This window comes from Enoplosus armatus, chromosome 21 (assembly GCF_043641665.1).
Source record: "Enoplosus armatus isolate fEnoArm2 chromosome 21, fEnoArm2.hap1, whole genome shotgun sequence".
In the NCBI taxonomy this organism is placed as follows: domain Eukaryota; kingdom Metazoa; phylum Chordata; class Actinopteri; order Centrarchiformes; family Enoplosidae; genus Enoplosus; species Enoplosus armatus.
In genome coordinates, this window is record NC_092200.1 from 2575630 (window position 1) to 2597167 (window position 21538).

The window sequence follows — 21538 nt, forward strand, 5'->3', positions numbered from 1 at the left end:
CAAACTAAAAATGGCAAGGTCATTTGTTTCAGAAGCACAGACCAATGACAGCCCAGGGAGGGGCTGTAGCAAGAGTTCATCCTGAGAGATGGAGAAAACTGTCAATCATCTGTTGTAAACTGAAATTATTTTTGTCGTAGGCCGATTCATCCATCATGTTGCCTGAGATAAGTGAAGAGTTTTAGGCTGGATCTGTCAGGCTGAGCTTCCTCCTCTTTCACTCATCAGAAAACTGGGTTCTTTGGTTCTGGATTTTAAGGTTATACATTATAAGTTATCTCTTATCTTATCATAGCAACATTGCCTTTATGAAATATTTGCATATAAACATACTTCTTCTGCTGTAAAAGGTCTTTTAAATTCATGTAGCCTGTGCTCACAGCTTAGTATTCTGCACAGTCTGTCAGTAAGGTTTGGGATCCGTGTTAAATCTTACTGAAAATGGCTGAATGGTTGGCTACTGTAAATGTTCCGTTTAGTTAGTAGAACAATGGTACTGCCCAAGGTACAATAATGTAAGGTATATCGTGAGTTTAGAATATTTACGACACCTGTTTAAAAATGTCCTTATCTTCCTTTTTTAAAGCAACTTTTAAATAAAGTAAAAAATAAAGTCTGTTTGCTGATAATACTTACATTCTTTCACCTAGTTAAGTATGATTTTCAATGCAGAACATTTACTTTTACCACTTGATTTTAGCTTGATTTAACTGTTTCTATTGTTAAATACTTCTTATTGTTTAACAGAGAAATCACCAAAATTTGGGGTTAGATCTTTGTGGAAATGAAGAAGAGAAGGAAGTTATCATCTTCAATGAGATGATTTTAATCCAATAGGTTAATATCCTGTGGTCCCGCCCTTCCTGGTTCTAGAAGGTACCTGATTGGACAAGCCCCAACCAACTGCCGTCCTGTTTAACCAATCAGTACAACGCCTTCGGACTACTTGATGAAGTTCAACGTTACTTCGCTGGAACTTCGTACGACGACTGTGGTAAGAAGTGACCTAAATTAGGATTTAACTAATTTATATGAATGTCCCGCCTATAATGTAATGGTGGTCATAAAACATTAGCAACATTAACATTAACCTATGTCAACATTATCTTGAGTTAACGTAAAAAAAATAGTATATACAGTGTCAAAAATGTTAGCTAGTGCCACATACTAATGCGGCTAAAAACATGTTAGCTTGCTTACTAAAAGCTAACGGTAGCCACTAGCTAACTGCTAGCTAAAATATTTTATTGCCATTTTCAAATGGAGCTTGTGAGGTTGTGTTTTGGACATGGGAAGTTGAACTGTGTTAAAGGTTTCCTCGAGATTGTTTTTAAATTCTTCTTCATTGAATGAATTAATCTTGATTTACTAGCAACAAGCACAAGAGCACACATCCCCTTTACCTGAAACAATAAACAGACAGCAGTCCTCCTGTGTCCTCCTCTTCTCCTTCACCTCCATCTTTTCAGTTAGCCTCCTTCTATCAATCTGTTCTCTTTCACTGTTCCTCCTCATCTCACCCCCAGATTGCTTACTGAGTGTCGTTACGTTACGTTAAACAAACAAGGATTAGATTCACACAAACAATCTAAGTTTACCTAACTTGCAGGTATTTCTGAGTGTGTATGAAGCTTTGAAATACTACATAACAGTTGAATTCATAGTTATTGAGACTGATGGTGCAGACATGGGGAAAGCAGTAACTAAACTACTATTTGACGTAATTATTTCTGGTCTTAATTAAGTCTAATTTTTTCTTTGGTAAAGAAATGAATTAGGCGCCCACATTTTTTTAAATTTGGGAAGTTTTTGTCAATAGTGACAAATGGAAGCTGCATATTTAGACATATGTGTTAGGAGCACACTGAACATACAAATGTAAAATTTCCCACTGTGAAAGTGGGTCCTAAACAAGCAATTTTGTTTTGGTTATAGTTCGTTTTCACACAGCAGTACAGTCAATGTTAACTATTGCGACTCCGAGACAGAGGACATTTTCTGACTTCTTAGATGTTTTTGATGTCAGATCTTTTGTGCTATTTCTTCCTAGTGTGAGATTGTCTTGATTTTTACACCTCTTACCACCACAGAAAACATACTGGATTTACTGGTTTGACACCAGTCATCCCTGTGAAAGTTTACTGAGTAAAGAGACAAAGAATTTACCTAAACACAGAGAGACAGAGACAAAGGCAAAGATACTCATGCAGATGAAAATGTTCTTGTTCAAGGTTAGACGACAAAGAGAGCCAGTTTGTAATTTAGATAGTCTTACACCTCACCTGCTCTCTGCACTCTAATTCCATTTTAATTTCTTTCTCTCTGCAGGATCAAATCTTCCACACAGCAGGACTCACTGACTACCACCACACATGTGTGGGAATGTACTTACAGTTTGACTGTCGGAGATTTGAGATAATTTGAGATAATAATTTTCCTTGTCTCTCAGGTCGTTGACCCCACAATAACATGCACAGTTGGTCTCCTGCTCATCCTGTCAAAGGTCACGCTTGGCTCCGGCTGATATGGTAAGTCAGATTTATTCCGTGTTTCTTCATGGTAATGTTTCCATCTGCATGTTTTTATGTGCAATTTGAAATTATCAAGGATTTTCGAGCAATTTCTGTTTATTTAGCCTTCCCTCATTGATATAAATGGGGTGGACAAAATTATAGAAACACCTGTCAGTATAATGCACTACAAACTACAGCCTCCAAAATGTTCATACAGTTGAATCAACAAAACCTGAACATTATAACCTTCCTGAATGTAGGATGTATTGCAGGTGGATCTAATAAACTGGCAACTGAGTGTAGAAACATAGGAAACATTCCAGTTTTGTTTTCCACAGTTGTTTCACACCTGAAATTCCCACTAGATGGCACTAAAGTCCAGTTGAAAATTCAAGTTTAAACATATCACCTATGTCAGTCCTTTCAATTTCCCGTGTGCTCTGGCAGCGCAAATATTAAAAAACACAAAATAATAAAGTTCAACTGCAGTTTAACTGTCACAGTGGATATACAAGACTATACTTAAAAAAACACTTCCACAGAACAAGAGGACATTTATCACGGTAAGCATAGAAGCTCAGTTTATCCTCATTTCATCACGTCTTTGGTGCCGTAGTTTCCATTTGTTTCCAGTCAAACAACTGACTGAAGTTAAATACCCCTCCAAAAACATGTCAACTTACAAACGTCACTGTCATTTCTCTTCTTCTTTATTTGCAGTGTTAAGAGTTCATTTTATGGGTTAAGTTTGGTAAGAAATTAAGAAACGTGACATGGCCTTTTAAGAAGACCATGATCAGCGAAACATCTCGTTATTAATCCATAAAACAAACTAAAAAAGCATACTTTATGGTTTGGGATACAAAATATATTTATTGCTTGTATGTTTGAGATCAGTTGCAAGCATCAAGGTATGTGCATTCAGGGGGTATATTACAGTAGAATATATGAGTTGTGTGTGTGTGTGTGTGTATATATATATGTGGTTCTGTGGCGGTTTTCAAGTGGCTGCTCAGACAGCTGGTGATGTTTCACAGCTTCGTCATGTTGGCAGTGACTAGAGAGCAGAGAGAGACAAAAAAAGATCAGTGTTTCTGTGCTTATACTGTGTGTGTGTGTGTGTGTCTTGGTACAACTTACGTGTCTGGACCCACTTAGTCTTGGGATCAGCACAGACCTCTCCGAGTTGTGTGGTGAAACTAAAAATTAAAAACAGAGTAAGTATGGAGATTCTATGTGTGTGTATTAGTAGTATATATAGTAGTATGGTGTTGGTCAACATGTATGAACTCACATTACAGCCTTCATACAGGGAGGTGTGGCAGATAGTTCAAGATATGTGTTCCCGGTCACGTCAGTGCTGATGTCAGCAGTGGTGACCCTCCGGCAGCAGCGAAGAGGTGAAAACCTGCCAGCGAAGCGCCCTGAGAAGGACAGAGAGAACATGAGAGATTGATAGAGTGTTTGTATTTGTCCTAATCAGATCACTTCAGAGCAGAAAGTCCCATGAGAAGGAAAAAACCCCAAATGATTTTGAACTAGAATCTTGTCTTGATGATCTTGACTTTTCTGTGCCTCACTGTAACCCTTTTTACACTATGAAGAAGTGAAGGAGAGTTATTGTAATGATTTAAGTATATTAGAATATAGTGAGTTCAAATATAAATCGAATGAGATTTATTAAGCAAGTCTGTACTGCTTCAGAATACACCGCTTCCACAGGACAACAATGTTAGAGGAACAATGCTTGAGTAAAATATTCTGAGGTGTTGATTCAGTTCAAGAGCTTGACTTGCAGCAGGTATCACCGTGAGACTGACATGATTCATCCATTAATTTCTCTATTAAATCAGTATTAATTATTCATTTAAAAAAGTAGTATATATATATATATATATATATATATATATATATATATATATATATATATATATATATATGAGTCAAGTTAATTGTATTCTCCTTTCCTCTTCCTTCTTGTCATTTGATCCCCAGCTTCGATTATTTATACAGCTAAATTAAATTCATGCTGATGTTACAAAAGTACTAGTCGGTGACATTTTCAAATAAGTAAATGTTTATAACTTTTGCATTCCAAGTAACTTGACTTTGAAATTGAAGTATTGAGTTAAATTTTATGTCATAGTTTGTTAGCCCACCAGACATATTTATGTTCGTTTTAATTTGTTTTACAGGGACGAAACACCATACTGAACATACAGTATCTGGAAATCTGCTGGCTTACTGTCATCCCTGCCAAAAAACAATCAAACAAGTGAGATACACTTCTTGTCCAAATTGAAACTCAAGAAATATATCATAAACAAGAAGATCCTAAAAATTGCACCACCGTCTAAAAGAGCTGTCTCGACCACAATAAGTACACAGGACACTAATGATACTAAACATAACACACACAGAGCCCATGCTAAATGAAGCAGGAAGACAATAATATGTAAGAAACCTCTGCAGAGGTAGTTCACAGAGCGAGCCCTGAAGGAAGAAATGAAACCATTGGCTCAGTATAATGTGATAATTATTTGGCACTTACTGTTGCCTTCAGAGGACTGGAAGCAGAGACACACTGAGAGCAGGAGGAGACTGATGGACAGGATCTTCGTGGACATTTTGACCGATGGGTTGGCTGGTGGACTGGTTGACTGATCAGGCTGCAACTACACAAGCTGACAGGTGTTCGGATATTTATTGGTAAGTGCTGAGTGATCATCTTGGGGGGCGGTTATGACGTGTATTTGTGTGCGTGTATATACTGTGTGTATGCTTTTGTGGTCATGGGAATATCACACCTCCACCCCCCATCAGAAAGTCTTTTTAGCCCTCTTTGCAACAATCAAACCACCAACATCTCAGTAACATCTTTCTGAGAAATAACCTGACACGTTTGCACACACAAGCGCACACACACACACACACACACACACACACACACACACACACACACACACACACACACACACTTAGAGTACACACATGCAAACACAAAGTGTGAAAAATGATGCACAGCGTGGCGGTTGATGCTACCTGTTCTGTGCTGTGAGTGTATTTAGACAGAAGATGATTTTTGTTTTCCATTTTGTTTCCTGCTTTGTTTAGTAATGATAACACATTGTCTCACAGTTCCTCTTAAGCCATCTCTCAGGTCAACAGTGACTCACATTCTGCAGTACATGTATAGTGCAGTATATATTCAACTTGTAAACACCTTTTATCGAGTAAAGTGAAATGTGCATGGATTAAGTAGCTTTTAGAGACAAAGAACTTTATTTTGATCCGTGGACCAATAATAACGCCTAAATGCTCCTCAGTCTGAATTTACATGAATGGTTTTGTGTTTTCCTACTTAATTTACGCAACCAATCCTGTAAACTTGCGAAGGTCTGGATAATGAAGCCTGGAAATTATAGGATTCTGAGTTTAGCTGTCCGCTTGTGAAAACTAAAAAGAACACTACTCGCTTTATTTAGGGCATTGAATTAAAAAAGTTTCGGCAGATGATCGTATCAGATAAGTTTTATGTCTGAAGGAAATTAGTTGATTGACTCAAGTACACCCATGGATAGAGACCTGTTTACATGATATAATTTCTCTTCATAAATGGCATCAAACTTATGTTTCAACACAGTCTCTGCTACTGTCCCGGTTACTCTGAATAATGAGGTTGTGTGGCAGCTGAAGTTTCAGTCATGCATATCTCAAAACTTTGGCAAACCAAAGCGTGTATCTGCAGGACTAGATAAGTGGCAAAATATGTTCTGCTTTTTTATGATTTGGATGATTAGGAAATAACTGGTCGAGCGATGTAGCCTAACCACACCACGGCATTGAGTAAATATCTTAGTGAAAACGTTACGGCTTAACTAAATGACGCAAGCACTGAGCAGAATAAGAAAGGAATAAGATAAAAACCTCAGGACATGAGACATGACACAGCCATGTGAACGAAGAAAGAAAATCATCAAGATTGAGACAAACTGGAAACTTGAGCGCTACAGCAGCGACGGCCTTGAATTTACTGTGATGGACTTTCTGGCTCTTCAGCTTCCTCTGATTAAGGAAAACAAGCTCAAACGTTTCAAAAGAGGCAGTAACTTGCCACTTCCTGGTTTGAGAGGGCCTCAGGAATCATGTGATTTACGGTACAGAGAAACTAGATGCTTTGGCTGTGACTCAGTAAACTGATGTCAGCACTTATTTGACAGAAAGGATGAAACACCCACCACTGGACCACCAGTCATACAGAGAGTGTGCGTGCAGGATGATGCTGGTCAATGACGAGGTAACATGATGTTGAAATGATAAAACGGAGGAGACGTACCTACCAATATGTCATCGAAAGTCGAAGGAATGGTTGACAGGTGAAAGGTTTTAGGTTGTTTCAACAGCCTTTAGCGTAGTTATGACCTACTTCACCTTCTCCAGCCATAATTAAACCTGTGCTAACCTTGACATTCACGTCTCAAAATCACTGAATCAGTCCTTACTGGGCTTTTGCAGGGTTCACACACACACACCAGAGCAACAGTAAACTGACTAAATGTCTTCTTCCTCTTCTTCTTTTGTTTCACATGCAACAAAATAGGGCACTGGTACGGAGTTGGGTTCAGATCATTTTGACAAACATGATCGGATGCTGCCCTTGGTCTCTTCAAGTTAAGGCAGGGGCATGCTTGAAACAAACTAGTTAATACAGGGTTAGGGTTAGGGTTAGATGGGTTAGATGTCTGACCACATCTAAAGGTAAAGGTTATACCTGTTCCAAACGGCCACATTTGAAGACGGGGTAAAAAGCAGAGATGTGATAAATTGTACAAATGTAATGTAGAATGACGCTCCCTTTCGGACAGTTTCTCCTCAAAGGCCTGGTGATTGCACTTGGTTGTTCACATGAAAAGTGACGGAAACAGTTCAAACCCTGCATACTTTCTAACCTCCACACCTCGCCAAATAGTTAGTTATGAAATTGGCCTGCTAGATGGATTGTTACAGAAAGTTAGACGCTGTTTGACAATCCGACAAGCACTTTATGTGAAGCATGCTGAAGCCTTTAAGCCTCCAAACCTCTATAAGTCATCAGACAGTTTGATAGGGTCACAATACAGCAGCCCAGTACACTTGAGCAGTTTGATTAAAAAAAAACAAAGAGACACCTTGATGATGCACCTTGATTGTGGCATGGACTGTAGGAAGAGAGTCAGAGGTGGCAGACGTTGGTTTCTTAATTTGGCAAGGCTCATTTTTATACAACCCACATGTCCGTGTGTGTGAATTTTTGGGGGAGGAAAACTGCTGCTTCGTGAGAAGACCAGAACGGAAAATGCATGATAAAATTAAAGTCAAAGATGCTTTTTTTTTTTCCTGTGCAAGAAGGAGTTGTTACATATTCAACAACTTGCTGTCATTGCGGGTAATTTAATGTTCCAACCACTTACCACAGCTACCGTTTGGTATATTTCATGTTTGATTCTTATCTGGATAAAACATTCTCATATCCTCTTTCTTTTGCACGTCTGAAAGAAGTCAGAAGATGAAGAATCAAACAGATAAACACTAGATGCAGGATCAATGTGCAGCATTTATTTCGGACCAATGTTTTCATAGTTGTACAACTTCTCCCTCAGATGAAAAGTTATGACAAGATTTCAAATAAATAAATAGCATTTTATGGAAATAGAAAACATTTTCTCAGAACAAAATTTCATAAATTTAAGAGTTGACTTTATCAGCCTAGATGCACAGTATTAATAAAAACGTTACACTGATGAGTTGTATTCAGTAACTTGTAAACATTGATAAATACACTTGGCAATAAATACATGAATACTTCTATCAGCACTGTTCAATTAAATTAAACTAATAAATAATTTAACTTTAAAGGCATTGAAAGAAACTAAACAACAACTTTTTGACAAATTCAGTCTTTGTCTTCATTGGCTGGAGGTGGAGAAGATGGAGGCCTACTCATCGTCACTTTCTGAAAAGGTTTCACCAGCAGGCTTCTCGGATGTGGAGGGGAAGGAAGGAAGAGAGGAGGGAGGAGGAAGAGAGGAGGAGGAGGAGGAGGAAAGAGGAGTAGAGGATGAAGGTGATGAGGCCGTGGATGTGATGATGGAGAGGAGGGAGACTGGAGTCGAGGAGACCACAGATGAAGCAGTAGCTTGAGCCTTTGTTTTCCTTTTGAGAAAGATAATAGAAGACAAACAGATTAGAGACCAGACGTTCGGGACTGAATGAATGAGTGAAGAAAAGTGAGCATGTGAGAAAATCAGCGGTAAAATAAACTCACTCGAATGCAACAATCTTGTGTCGAACCCAGGGAGCGTTCAGCTGGCTGCAGAAAAGACCTTTCTGTGTTTGAAAGCTGCAGGAATGACAAACAAATGCAACTTTAGTACAGACTGTTTCTCTTAAAAATACAAGCTGACTTTATTTGGTATAGTTTTAAAAGACCATTCAATTAATTCGTAGTTTTGTATAATCAGCTCAATTCCACCTTTTGGGGGAAAAAAAGCAATACCACTAAAATGGGTGGCAGAAGCTGAAATGGGTCTTTCTTTTCAGTACTTTTCAAGCCCACGTTTGCATCAGATGTAGGACTTGAGACTAACTTTAGGTGCTGAGAGTCTTAAATGTAATGGTTGCTGTAGACATGTCAGATTATGACAAGCATGAAAAGCAAAGTTATTCATTCATTAAAATGAACAAACTTTTCAATCTTTAACAATCACTTTTCTTGTGTTTCTGATTTAGAGGTGCCAAATTATGAAAGTCGAATTGTTTAACATGGACATACAGCATTACTCTTCATACTTACATGATGGCTCGGACACATGGAGGGTTAGCTCTCTGGACCAAGTATCCTGTGATTGGTTCGGTTATCTCCTGTCTGGTGACTGTCTTGCAGCAGGATGCCAGCTTCTCAGCTAAGACAGGATGGATGGAAGCGGATGAGAGTTATTTCAAAAAGTAAAATAATTTTAAATGGCTCACAGAAGGAAAAGCCACCTGAAAGATGTTGTACCTTGTTTAACTAAATCGTAATCTTACCTGACGTTCCAGACTGAACCATAGCCACCAGGACAATGGTGACCAGCGCACTCTTCAACAGGCTTCCACAGTTTTTCATTTTCAAAAAGATGATAAATGCGAGGATATGGATAAATACTGAATAAATACTGAATAAAGTAATCTCTGTTGGTCTTTCTTCTCCCGTCCTCTCCAGAGCGCTCGGTGAACTGACAGCTGTCTGGAGACTTCAGTTATTTAAAGCCTGAAAAACAGAAGTGGTCCCTCCGGTTAGTCGTCTTCCTTCTTTTTTTCTTTTTCTTTTTCCCTTCTCTCTCTTCATCTGAATGAATGGCCTGCTGATTTGCGGGATTTCCATGAAGTGACCAAAAACTTACCAACAGGAAGCACTTTCATCATAGCGTTTCCTTTGGAAAATTAAGTCACCAAATACCTTATCGCAGAGGCGTTAGGAATTCCTCACAGGCCTGAGGTCATCCTCATGCCACAACGTCTTTCATCAGTACATTTATTAAAGCATTAAGTTAGGAATCAATCAGCAAACTTAATGCAAACTGGTCACTGTTTAGTGTTCCTCATTTTAAGACAATGAAACATTGAAGCTACCAACAAAGACCAAACACATTTTCTCTGTAAAAGTAAATCATAAAAGATACATGTTTTTCAAGGTTAAACTATTCTCATTTTGAGGAAGTCACTTTGGTGGCATTTATGTCATAAAGACTTTTGCAATCATTCTGGGCAAGACTTGCTGCCGTGTGACTTTTGGTCCCTGACATCACAGAATCAGTCCTTACTGAGATTTTGCAGTCATCAAAGTGCTTCACCAGTTCTACTGCCTCGTAGGGAGTCCCATGCCATGTCCACACTACTGTACGTAAACTTGAAAACATAATTTAAGTATCAAACAGGGTTCTGACAAGCTTACCGCCCACATTGAAACACCAAAGCAACCACAAAATGGCAACGTTTCTTCCGTCTCTTCTTCCTTTGTTTGGCATCCAAGAAAATAGGGCACTACAGCCATTATCTGGTATAGAGTCGGGCAGATTATTTTGACAGACATGATTGGATACTGCTCTTGGTCTCTTCAAGTTAATACAAAGTGTTGTCCGACCACACCTAAAGGTAAAAGTATTTATACCTGTTCCTAACACATTTGACGGTGGGGCAAAAACCCTGCTTTCATAGAGAGGGACGAGATATGATAAATTGAACAGATGGGGATAATGGCGGACACTTCTGGACAGTTTCTCCTCACTGGCCTGGTGTTGCACTTGGTTGTTCATGTGAAAAGTGGCGGAAGAATCCGAGGGGGTTCAGACATTGTTTGACAATCCCATTAGCACTTTGTTTATTTTAATAAGCCATCAGACAATTTCATACGCATCAAATAGTCATTTGATAGAGGTTCACAACACAATACAGCAGTCCAGGAATTTCGGTTAGCCAGGTTTACCACATAGCATTTATGATATGATATTCTCAGGATGGCACAGAGGACGACTGCGGTGACTCGAGCTCCTCCTCAACTTTGCGTTTTTCTTGTTTTATTTTGTCATTTGTTTATTTATATCTTCTTTTTCACATCATGTGCGTCGTCCAAGAGAACTCTATTATACGATATGATAGAGAACAAACTGACGCTACAACTCGAGCAATTTGAACGAATACAGGAAATCCAGGTATCCGCTCAGGAGAGCTATTAGCAGTGCCAAGAGACATTACAAGGGACAAAGAGGTCTGACTACCAGGGCTCCAACACCAGGAACATGTGGTCTGGACTAAGAAATATCACAGACTACAACAGGAAAACCAGCAGTGCTGACATAATGTCTGCGTCTCTCCCAGATGAACTGAACACCTTCTATGCACGCTTTGAGAACAACTTTTCTGGCTGAGGAGGTACAAAAGTCCCCCAGGACCCCTGCTCACTAGTAATATCCAGGGTTGATGTGTGCAGATCCTCCAAAAGGGTTCATCCACGCAAAGCACCTGGACGTGATGGCATCCTTGGGGTTCACATCAGTGAGGATTTGACTTGGACCTACCACATCAACCCCATCCGTTCATCACCCGGGCCCACTGAGCAGAGACCTTTAGTACATGCTGACACAGACTGATGAGACTGAGACTCTGGGGTTGTGCTGAACGGGGCACTGTATGTTGGACTTTGCACTGTCTCTGCCTGTATAATAAACACTGTGGGGAACATAAATGTTTAAATCGGATCGTGACCTTAAAATCGAAAGCCAAATCAAATCGTGGATTTAGAAAATCGTGGCACCCCTATTTATTATATATATTTGTAAGATCACTGTTGGAGGGAGCCTGAGATCTAAGTATTCCACTGTCACTGTAGTTGTTGAGCATATGACAAAGAACTTGAACCCGTATTTACATAATTATTTTACAGTGTACTTGTGCAGCCTTTGACACCAAAAGTAGAAATAAATCAAACACCTTGATTGTGGCACTGACGAGTGCTCACAGAGAGTCAGAGGTGACAGAAGTTTGCTGCTTCGTTTGGCATATTTGACTAATTTGTTTCCAACCATGTCTGTGTTTGTGTATTTTCGGGAGAAGAAAACCAAAGTGGAAAATGAAAGACAAAATTGCGTGATGAGAAAATGAGAATGAAATCCTTTTTTTCTGTGCATTTTCTCCATATTTGAAGATGAAGTTGTGACATATTCAACTACTTGCTGTCATTGTGGGTCATTTAATGTTCCAACCACTAACTACAGCTTCCACTTGTATGGTATGTTTGATTATCATCTGGACAAAACTTTCTCATATCTTCTTGCTTTTGCATATCTGAAAGAAGTCAGATAAGATGAAGAACCAAACAGATAAACGCTGGATGCAGGATGTGCAACATTTATTTTAGACCAATGTTTTCATGGTTGTACAACTTCTCCTCGAGATGAAAAGTTACAAGCTTTCAAATAAATAAATAGTTCACAACAATCTCATAAATTTGATAGTTGACTTTATCAGCCAAGATGCACACTATTATTTCTAAACATTGATAAATAGACTTGGTAATAAATACATGAATACTTCTATCAGCACTGTTAAATTAAATTAAACTAATAAATAATTTCACTCTAAAGGCATTGAAAGAAACTAAATAGTCAACATACAGAAATAATTTAAGATAATTCTATTCTTCAAGTGCTATTTCAAACGTTAGCTTGTATCAGTGTCGAGGCCATAATTGTTAACTTCTTGACAAATTCAGTCTTTGTCTTCGTTGGCTGGAGGTGGAGAAGATGGAGGCCTACTCATCGTCACTTTCTGAAAAGGTTTCACCCGCAGGCTTCTCGGATGTGGAGGGGAAGGAAGGAAGAGAGGAGGAGGGAGGAGGAAGAGAGGAGGAGGAGGAGGAAAGAGGAGTGGAGGATGAAGGTGGTGAGGCCGTGGATGTGATGATGGAGAGGAGGGAGACTGGAGTCGAGGAGACCACAGATGAAGGAGTGGCCTGAGCTTTTGTTTTTGCTTTCCTTTTGAGAAAGATAATAGAAGACAAACAGATTAGAGACCAGACGTTCGGGACTGAATGAATGAGTGAAGAAAAGTGAGCATGTGAGAAAATCAGCGGTAAAATAAACTCACTCGAATGCAACAATCTTGCGTCGAACCCAGGGAGCGTTCAGCTGGCTGCAGAAAAGACCTTTCTCTGTTTGAAAGCTGCAGGAATGACAAACACATGCAATAAATGAATTAAGAGTTTTATATGATCAGTGTTTTCAAAAACATCCACCATTTGGAAATGAAACATTCAAGCAGCACCACTGAAATGGGTGGTAGAGGCTGAAATGGGTCTTTCTTTTCAGCACTTTGCAATTTAAATCAAGTTGAAAAGCAAGGATATTAATTGATTTTAAAATGATGAAATGTAAAAAATAAATAAATAAAATAACACGGACATACAGCATTACTCTTCATACTTACATGATGGCTCGGACACATGGAGGGTTAGCTCTCTGGACCAAGTATCCTGTGATTGGCTCGGTTATCTCCTGTCTGGTGACTGTCTTGCAGCAGGATGCCAGCTTCTCAGCTAAGACAGGATGGATGGAAACGGATGAGAGTTAATTCACAACAGAGATTAATAATTCTGGAAGATGTTGTACCTTGTTTAACTAAATCGTAATCTTACCTGCCGATCCAGACTGAACCATAGCCACCAGGACAACGGCGACCAGCGCACTCTTCAACAGGCTTCCACAGTTTTCCATTTTCAAAAAGGTGATAAATATGAGATTCAATGGATAAATACTGAATAAAGTAACCTCTGTTGGTCTTTCTTCTCCCGTCCTCTCCAGAGTGAACTGACAGCCGTCTGGAGACTTCAGTTATTTAAAGCCCGAAAAACAGAAGTGGTCATCTTTCTACTTTTTTTTCTTTTTCCCTTCTCTCCCTTCATCTGAATGAATGACCTGCTGATTTACGGGGATTTCCATGAAGTGACCAAAAACTTACCAACAGGAAGCACTTTCATCATAGCGTTTCCTTTGGAAAATTAATTCACGTTTTTATCTCTTCCTAACGCCTCTGCGATAAGAAGTATTCAATTCCTCACAGGCCTGAGGTCATCCTCATGCCACAACGTTTGTGTGTTTGAGTGTGTTCACCATTTCGTAGTGATCCCTGTTAGAGAATACACTAGATAAGAGTAGTGAACAAGCAATGTTCGATGTAAAAGTTAGCAACTGTCATGCACTGAACAGTGTCTTATTCATTCACTGCATTTAGAAAAAGGACAATTTAGGGAACATTGGGAATGAGATATAATGAACAAAGTATTCTTACATTAAGTCCAAGACCTGCTGCATGGTTCTCGTGCCAGGCTCCACAAACCCATGCACATACGGCCGCCGTACATCTCTCATAATTCAAAGCATTGTGGATCTGCCTTGTTGGTGGTCAGCTCGCTGGTTCCTGGGACCCCTGACCCAACAGTTCCTCTTCTGTCTCTTTCCAAAACCTACCAACAATCAGATAACCAACATATTTTTTATGACAAACGAGAAGGCAAGTAGAAAACAGCACACGTTGTAAAATGGCTGAGACTGAGGCTGTTAGGATACACCACTAAGTGTGTTACCCTCTACCTGTTTTAACACGCATTTTCAATTTGTGCACAAGTGGAAACGCTGGGAAATTTAAGTTAAGTTAAGTTCATACCACAAGCGATCATTACGATCCTGCACAGATGGACTGGCAGATCATTGATGATCCATCCACCCATCCTATCTGTACAGTGTGCACAACGTTCTCTGACAGATGCCTCGGTAGGTAAGAGGCAGCGATAGCGAGAAGAAATAATTAAAGAACGGAAACTCTAGAGAAGACTACACTGAAATCAGAGGAGTATAAGTAGGTGAAAATACAGTATATCTATACAGCTGTGACTGTACAACCAGAAGTTAATTTGCAGTAGGAGCAGGCAATACATTTTCTAATATAGTTCGCTGGTTTATATTTTTAGTGTAATTAAAATAGAATTAAAGCTAAAATAGCGAAACAGAACAAGATAAATACATGTTTCTGTATGACTTTGTTTAAATTTACAAATTTTAAAATTACAGCCGTAAAACTATAAAGCAGAGCAGCGAATGGCAAACACCCAGACCTCCGTCGGCCTGCACGCCTCTCTAAACAAAACCAACACCCACGTACGTTTACTGAAACGCGTGTGCACCCAAAACTGTGATATCGAGAAAGCACTGATGGCAGGCTGAACGAGTAAACATGCAGCTCATTCAGCCAAAATGAAAAGATTAAATGAAGGAGACAGGAAATGATTAGGAATTGCATCAGAATAAAAGCAGAACCTTCCCGTCTTAGCAGACTTTCAGTTTGTGTTCTCATAAGATATAAATATAGAAGTAAAGGCGTCCTTGGGCAAACTGTTTTTACTAGAAAACAAAACTTACAGTAAGACTCTTAAAAGCCATGCTGCAGTTTTAGCCCAATAAGATCCAAGTGATTTGAACCAAGCGACTGTCTGACTGCCTCTCTGATGTACTTAAAGGTGCTTTAATGTTTCCATTGCATGTTTCTGTATGTGGTTTATTAGAAGAGGAACTGGGTAGTCAGCCACGATGGCGCCAAAACCTTCTTGGTCACCCTGCTACCAAATATTTTTTGGTTAGTCAGTGATTAATTTGCAGCCAACTGCTTTTCTTATGAAGGTATTTAAACTACACAGTCATCATCATCATCATCTCCGTAGAAGGTGTTAGGACTGTATGATTTTGGTGACAGAAGTTTCTGAGAAATGAGTGTTTGGGGGGGCAGGCGGGGGCGGGGGTTGGTGTTTCACTTACTGAAGCTGATAGCACCGTGGTTAACTAATGTCTACACAAACTTGCAGGCATCATGCTACCATGAAAAAGATAAATGTCCTTGTCAGAGCAGCTTTTAAGTTTCCAAAGATTAAACATGAGTTAAATAGATATAACAGAATGATTGTGAATATTTTGGAGGGGAAAGAGACGGCAAGATGAACTAAAACCAAAAGCAAAACCGTGAAGGAGACATAGTTTGTTTGAGGATCCTCATTTTAAAATCCGATGTCTACTGTTTTATTCACAGTATTTTATACTAAACATTTTAATTTGCAGCTATGCAGGCAGAGAAACAGGTTGCTGAGACCAGTAACTTGAGATAAAACTCCCCAGTAGCTATCACTGGGTGTTGATGGTAAGAAGATTAAAATAAACCAAACTTCCTTCCTACTTCTGTTTGGGCCCTCATTCTCACTTGCAACACATGGGGTGTTTCTCACTGGGCTTCACATGCAGATTGGATTATTTCTTGCTTGCAGAGAGTTTCCCACTAAAAAAAGCTTCATTTCTCAATCCATGTCTAAAACAAACTTATCTCAAAAATCTTAGTATTGTGTAAGCAAAGAGCTGATAACAGAGGAGGAGTTGCATTCTTCAAATAGTGTCCTTTTAAATGATGTGTGCTTACATCAATATTAGGACTTTGGCTATTTTCACCTTATCTATTCAATTCATGACATGTTTGACAGGAGCAGTGTGGAAGGAATGTGAAGCCTTTGTCTGACACAATTTCAAAAACTCAGTCATGTGGACACAAAGTAATGCAGAGGTCAGTTAATACGGGTTAGAATAGAAGCCTATAGGCTGAATTAGCAAAGGATAATATTTACTGATTGTTTTTCATCGTCTTTGATCCCTGCCCTTTCTGAGTGAAACATGAGTTTGCATCCTCTGCATGAAACGATAAACCACTTCCCCTACTCTTATTTAATCAGTGCAGAGTGAACGTCTGTAGCTGTCTGGCAACACTTTGAGATGCCAAACTGATTGCAACTATTAGACCATTTTAGACTTAAACCTGTTAATCAAGTTTTGTATTTTATCTATGTTGTAACTTTCCACATTATCAGTGAGGCCATTTCTGAATGTGTCTGTATTTTTAGGGTAGTGCATATATATAATAATCATCGGCACTGTTTGCAGCATTGACTTGGTATGAAACATCGTTTATTGATCTCACTCTCTCTCTCTTATTGATTAAAATACACTGGATCAGGTGGTGGTGGAGGTTACTGGACAAGCCCAGTAAACCCACACGTGCAGTGAGGTTGAACTGGGAAAGAAAGCTACGGGCAACTGTTGAACCACAGATTCAGGAGGAACAATTCGGGTTTCATCCTTTTTGTGAAACAGGGGACCAGGTCTTTACTCTTGCAGGGCTCCTGGAGGGAAGCAGTGCTGAACAGTCTGGCACAACTTCACTTACTTCAAAGGCGCATGTAGAGGGGAAGTCTGAACAAAGCATGATGCAGTTTTTGATTTTCATGGGCCGAAAGGGTGTACAGTGTCTGGTTTGTGTGACCTCAGGATTGCAGTTCTGCTTTTTTTACTGCTTCTGTTGGCCTCTCTGTAACATCCAGCTTGTTCTGGGAGGGTTTGCTGCTGAGGGTGAAGTGCAAGTGAAGGAATTCTAGTATCTCAAGGTCAACGTGTGGATTGATGCAGACTTCGTACTGGACAGGTGTGGCGAAGAGAGAACGCAGCCCTCACCTGTGGTCTTGAACTCTAGATAGTGACTGAAAGAAATAGATAAAGAATATAAGAGTGGTTAAAATAAGGTTCATCTACTGAAAAGTATTTGGTTCTTTTATCCGTTGAGGTGAGTGGTTTATAGCTTTAGAGTCTCTTATTGAGTCCTACTGAAGTTTCTGAGCCACAGTGTTTGTGTCTAAAGTGTATCTGTTGATCGAATCTGGTGTCAAAGGTGGAAAAAATTGTTTGATTTTGATTTAAAACGAGCCATACCTTTCCAATCTAAAAATGAGGCTAAACCTGATCTAATTCCATGAAAATATTTTTAATAGATTAATAGTCAGATAACCGGAGTAATAAATATAGATTGACTGAAGAAATGTCATTTTACAGTGGAAAATGTGTGACTTCATGGTTTCTTCATACCAGGAATGACAATATTTCCTTCAAACTGTTAAATTACTTCCTTCCTTTCCTCCAATATCTGCCAAGTTCTACAAAAATGCAGAAAATGGGAAGTAATTATGCCAAATAAGACAGACTTTCAGGGGGATGACTGGGTCATGTGGCACACTAATCATACCTCTGTTAATGTTGATATCAGCATTCAGTGTCTTACTAATACTTTCAGTACTAAATGCCGTTTCATGCTCATCATACCTCTGTTTCAGAGGATGTGAGGAAATGATGGCCAGTTTCTAGCTAGCAACATGTCAGCAAATCACTATAACAACCACCTGTTAAGAAATACTGTCTGCGGCGGGTTAAACTATGAAAAAATGGACTGGATGTGGTCAGTATGGCCAGTATATAATATAATAAGTTCCCTACAGAACACTGTACACATCAGCGTGTTTCACATTTTTACAGTGCTGTTGGTTAATCGTGTATTTCAATAACTTATACAGTACAGTGAAGGACAAGATGCTGGTTATAAAACCCAGTTTATATAAGATTAGTTTGACAAAACAATCCCAACTCAAGGCCCTCTTACTAGCTTTTTTCAGAGCTCCCAGCCATCTCACATGGTCTTTATCAGCAGATGGACATTACCTAGTTGTCGTGGAAATGGATGTGGTGACATACAAGCTTGACAACTGGGCAAACTTCTGCCACTGATGAAGACCTTGTCATACAACTAAAAGCTATGGAAAATGACAGCGAATTGACCTTGAGTTTGGATTGTTTTGTCAAAGTAATTGTGAGGGTGAGGAAATTAACTTTCATGCTTAACTTTTAGAAATAAATAGTTTGTTGGTTGTAAATTATTAAGAATTTCTGCAGAAACATGGAGAATTTATTTCCGAACCACATTACACAAATACTTTGGAGAAAAGGTCAACTTGAACTTGACTACACAACTTCTAAAATTAGACGTTTCTCATATGAGAGACAGTTCTTAAGATGCTTTCTTAAGAATTCTTTGTGCGTTACACATGTTCTCGCTCTCTTACTAAATCAAGTCATTTCTAAGAGCTCATTATAAATAACATGGTGGGTTTGAGCTGACGTAGCTGTAAAGTTCACTCCTGCATCTGTTCTCACCATATTGACAAGACAAGAAGTGACGAATGATAAGAATCAAGATGAAAACGCTTTAACCACAACAACAGCTGCCTCCTCAGTAGTGATGCTGTCGCTGGTAGCAGCTTCAGAGGATCAGAGAAAGATCTCAGACTCTTACTTCGTTGTTAGTTTGTTTTGTGACATTCATAGTTTGGACAGTTTTCACTCAGCCTTGGAGGCAAAGCCTTGTGATTGGCTGATCCTGATTCCCAAGTATTATAAGACATTATAAGCATTTCATTTAAACCTGCAATAACTGTTTTTTTTTGGCCACTGGGGGGCAGCAGAAACAAGTTGTGAACACAACATTGACATATTATCCCCTTTGAAGTTAATGTGACAAACTTATTTCCACATCCAGCTGTTATGGAGCAACGTTATCATTCATTTGGTGACGTGTTTGTGTCACCTGATGTTTGTAAGTCTGGTATTCTCTCTCTTTTAGCTCATGCGCCACTATGTTCACCACCAACTGTGTCTGTCTGCTATTTGATGCCGAGCAGGTTATTATCAGTGTCTTTTTACAGCTTTAAGAATTATTATTATTTAGTTATTTTCAAGAGGTGGGTGGAAATGTGAAAAGCTTGTTGGTTTCTGGCCTGCTGTTGTGCAAGAAGTAAGCATTTGTCATGAGCCTTTGACTCATTATGTCATTAAAACTGAAGGTAGCCTGAAATAAACATTACATTTGAATTAAATTTAAAGTTTAAACTGATGGAGTTTTGTTTTACTTTGTTGGTAAGCAAGAAGCTGGTCGCTCACATTGTTTTCACAGTTTCAGAGTGATGAATAGAGAGTGAGGAGGTACAATCTCTGTTGACTGTAGTGTTGTAAATGTCACCTGGAAAAATACAGCTGATGAATCATATTGACTTCCTCAGGTCACTTCAAAAAGTCTGATATCTCAAATTTACTTCAGTAGGATTTTTATTCTAATTTTTAAATGTGTACTTTTAAAAAGAGCCACACTTATAAATGTAAATAAATTCACCCTGTTGGTTTGTGGAAACCTAAAATATTTTGTGATGTATATACTGTATGTGTGAGCCTCTTGACTCTTGACCCCCCCCTGCTGGTGAAAATGAATACCTGCTGACAGCTGTGAGGTGTTGTACAAAATAATCCACAGTTGACTTGTGGAAGAGGCTGAAGAACGTAGTTTTAACGACGTGAAAGACGTCACAGTCTTACACATAACAAAAATCTAATATTGAATCTGAGCAGCGCTGTGTATGAAATCTGATGGCACTTGTTTCGTGTCGGGTTTTAGGATTTTTGTATTGCTGATTTTTTTTAAGTGTTCAGTGTTTCCCTCAGACTTTTTGTTTTCTTCAGGCAGGAAAGACCTCGGAGGCAGTGTTTCATAGATCAGCAACGCTGAAACCAGACGGATGCAAGTCTTTGAAGGTAAGCAGCGAACATGTACACTGCCGGTCTGTGGAAACAACACACAGCTGACATGATAATTACAGGTCAGTGTTCATCACAACTTTGTCACCATCAAGTGGGGAAAAGAAAACCTGCAGCAAATTAACCCCCAAATTTAGAAGAAAAACATTTATAAGGAAATGGACAAGCCAACCGGTTGTCTCTGCTTTGCACAGAATGCATGCTGGGATATCATATAGCCCAGGCTGGATTACCAATTAGGATCCAGACCCACTGAGCACCAAAAGTCCCAGGTTTTATGTAGAAAAAACAAACAATAAAACAAAATGTGCAAAAGAAATATATAAATGACACACAATACATAGAAAATACATATACAATGAATACAACATTAAACTAGATATAGTAAGAGCCTAAGGAAAGCCACCTGATCACGCTTCATGATCCAGTTTGAGATCTGCGGGTTCCTCATATTGATCACCTGAACAGAGAAAGTGGTCTGTCCAAAGTAGAAGTTTGAACATCTACAATTCCATGACAACTGGAAATAAATCTGGATAAAAATATGTTTTGCATTATATATTATCTTAAAGAGGCTTATAGGTTCAGCAACTGGTGCAACTGCAAACCATGAGTCTGTCTTTCCTTAGGTTCCGTAAAATGCAGATTATAGATTATAATTCTGGGTTGACACCACGTTCATACAAACAAACCTTTTTCAATATCATGATGTGGGTTTGGCCAAAACCACCTCTTCCTCTTTTTTTGCTGCTTTATCTGTCCCGTCACCATGACAAGGTGTTCCTGTGGATTCTGTAATAAGGCGTTAACATGCCACAGACACTTATCGTTATGAACCTGTAGTCTTGTTTTGGCATAAAGACGGCTCGTGTTGTGTATCAGTAATGGTTTAACCAGTGGTCTGTTCAGATTGTCAGTTTGAGCCGGCAGTTTGAGGACACGTTGGGTTTTTTT

General features: G+C 39.1%; 1 protein-coding gene across 1 annotated transcript; it reads right to left on the reverse strand.

Moving 5' to 3' along the window:
* Positions 1 to 3205: 3205 nt before the first annotated feature.
* On the reverse strand, positions 3206 to 5177 carry LOC139304414 (C-C motif chemokine 2-like). Its single transcript, XM_070928345.1, has 4 exons — positions 5065 to 5177; positions 3808 to 3937; positions 3654 to 3712; positions 3206 to 3570 (listed from the first exon to the last, which is right to left on the reverse strand). Exons 1-4 carry the CDS (start codon positions 5138 to 5140, stop codon positions 3545 to 3547), a joined length of 291 nt encoding a protein of 96 aa, XP_070784446.1. The 5' UTR covers positions 5141 to 5177; the 3' UTR covers positions 3206 to 3544.
* Positions 5178 to 21538: the final 16361 nt, after the last annotated feature.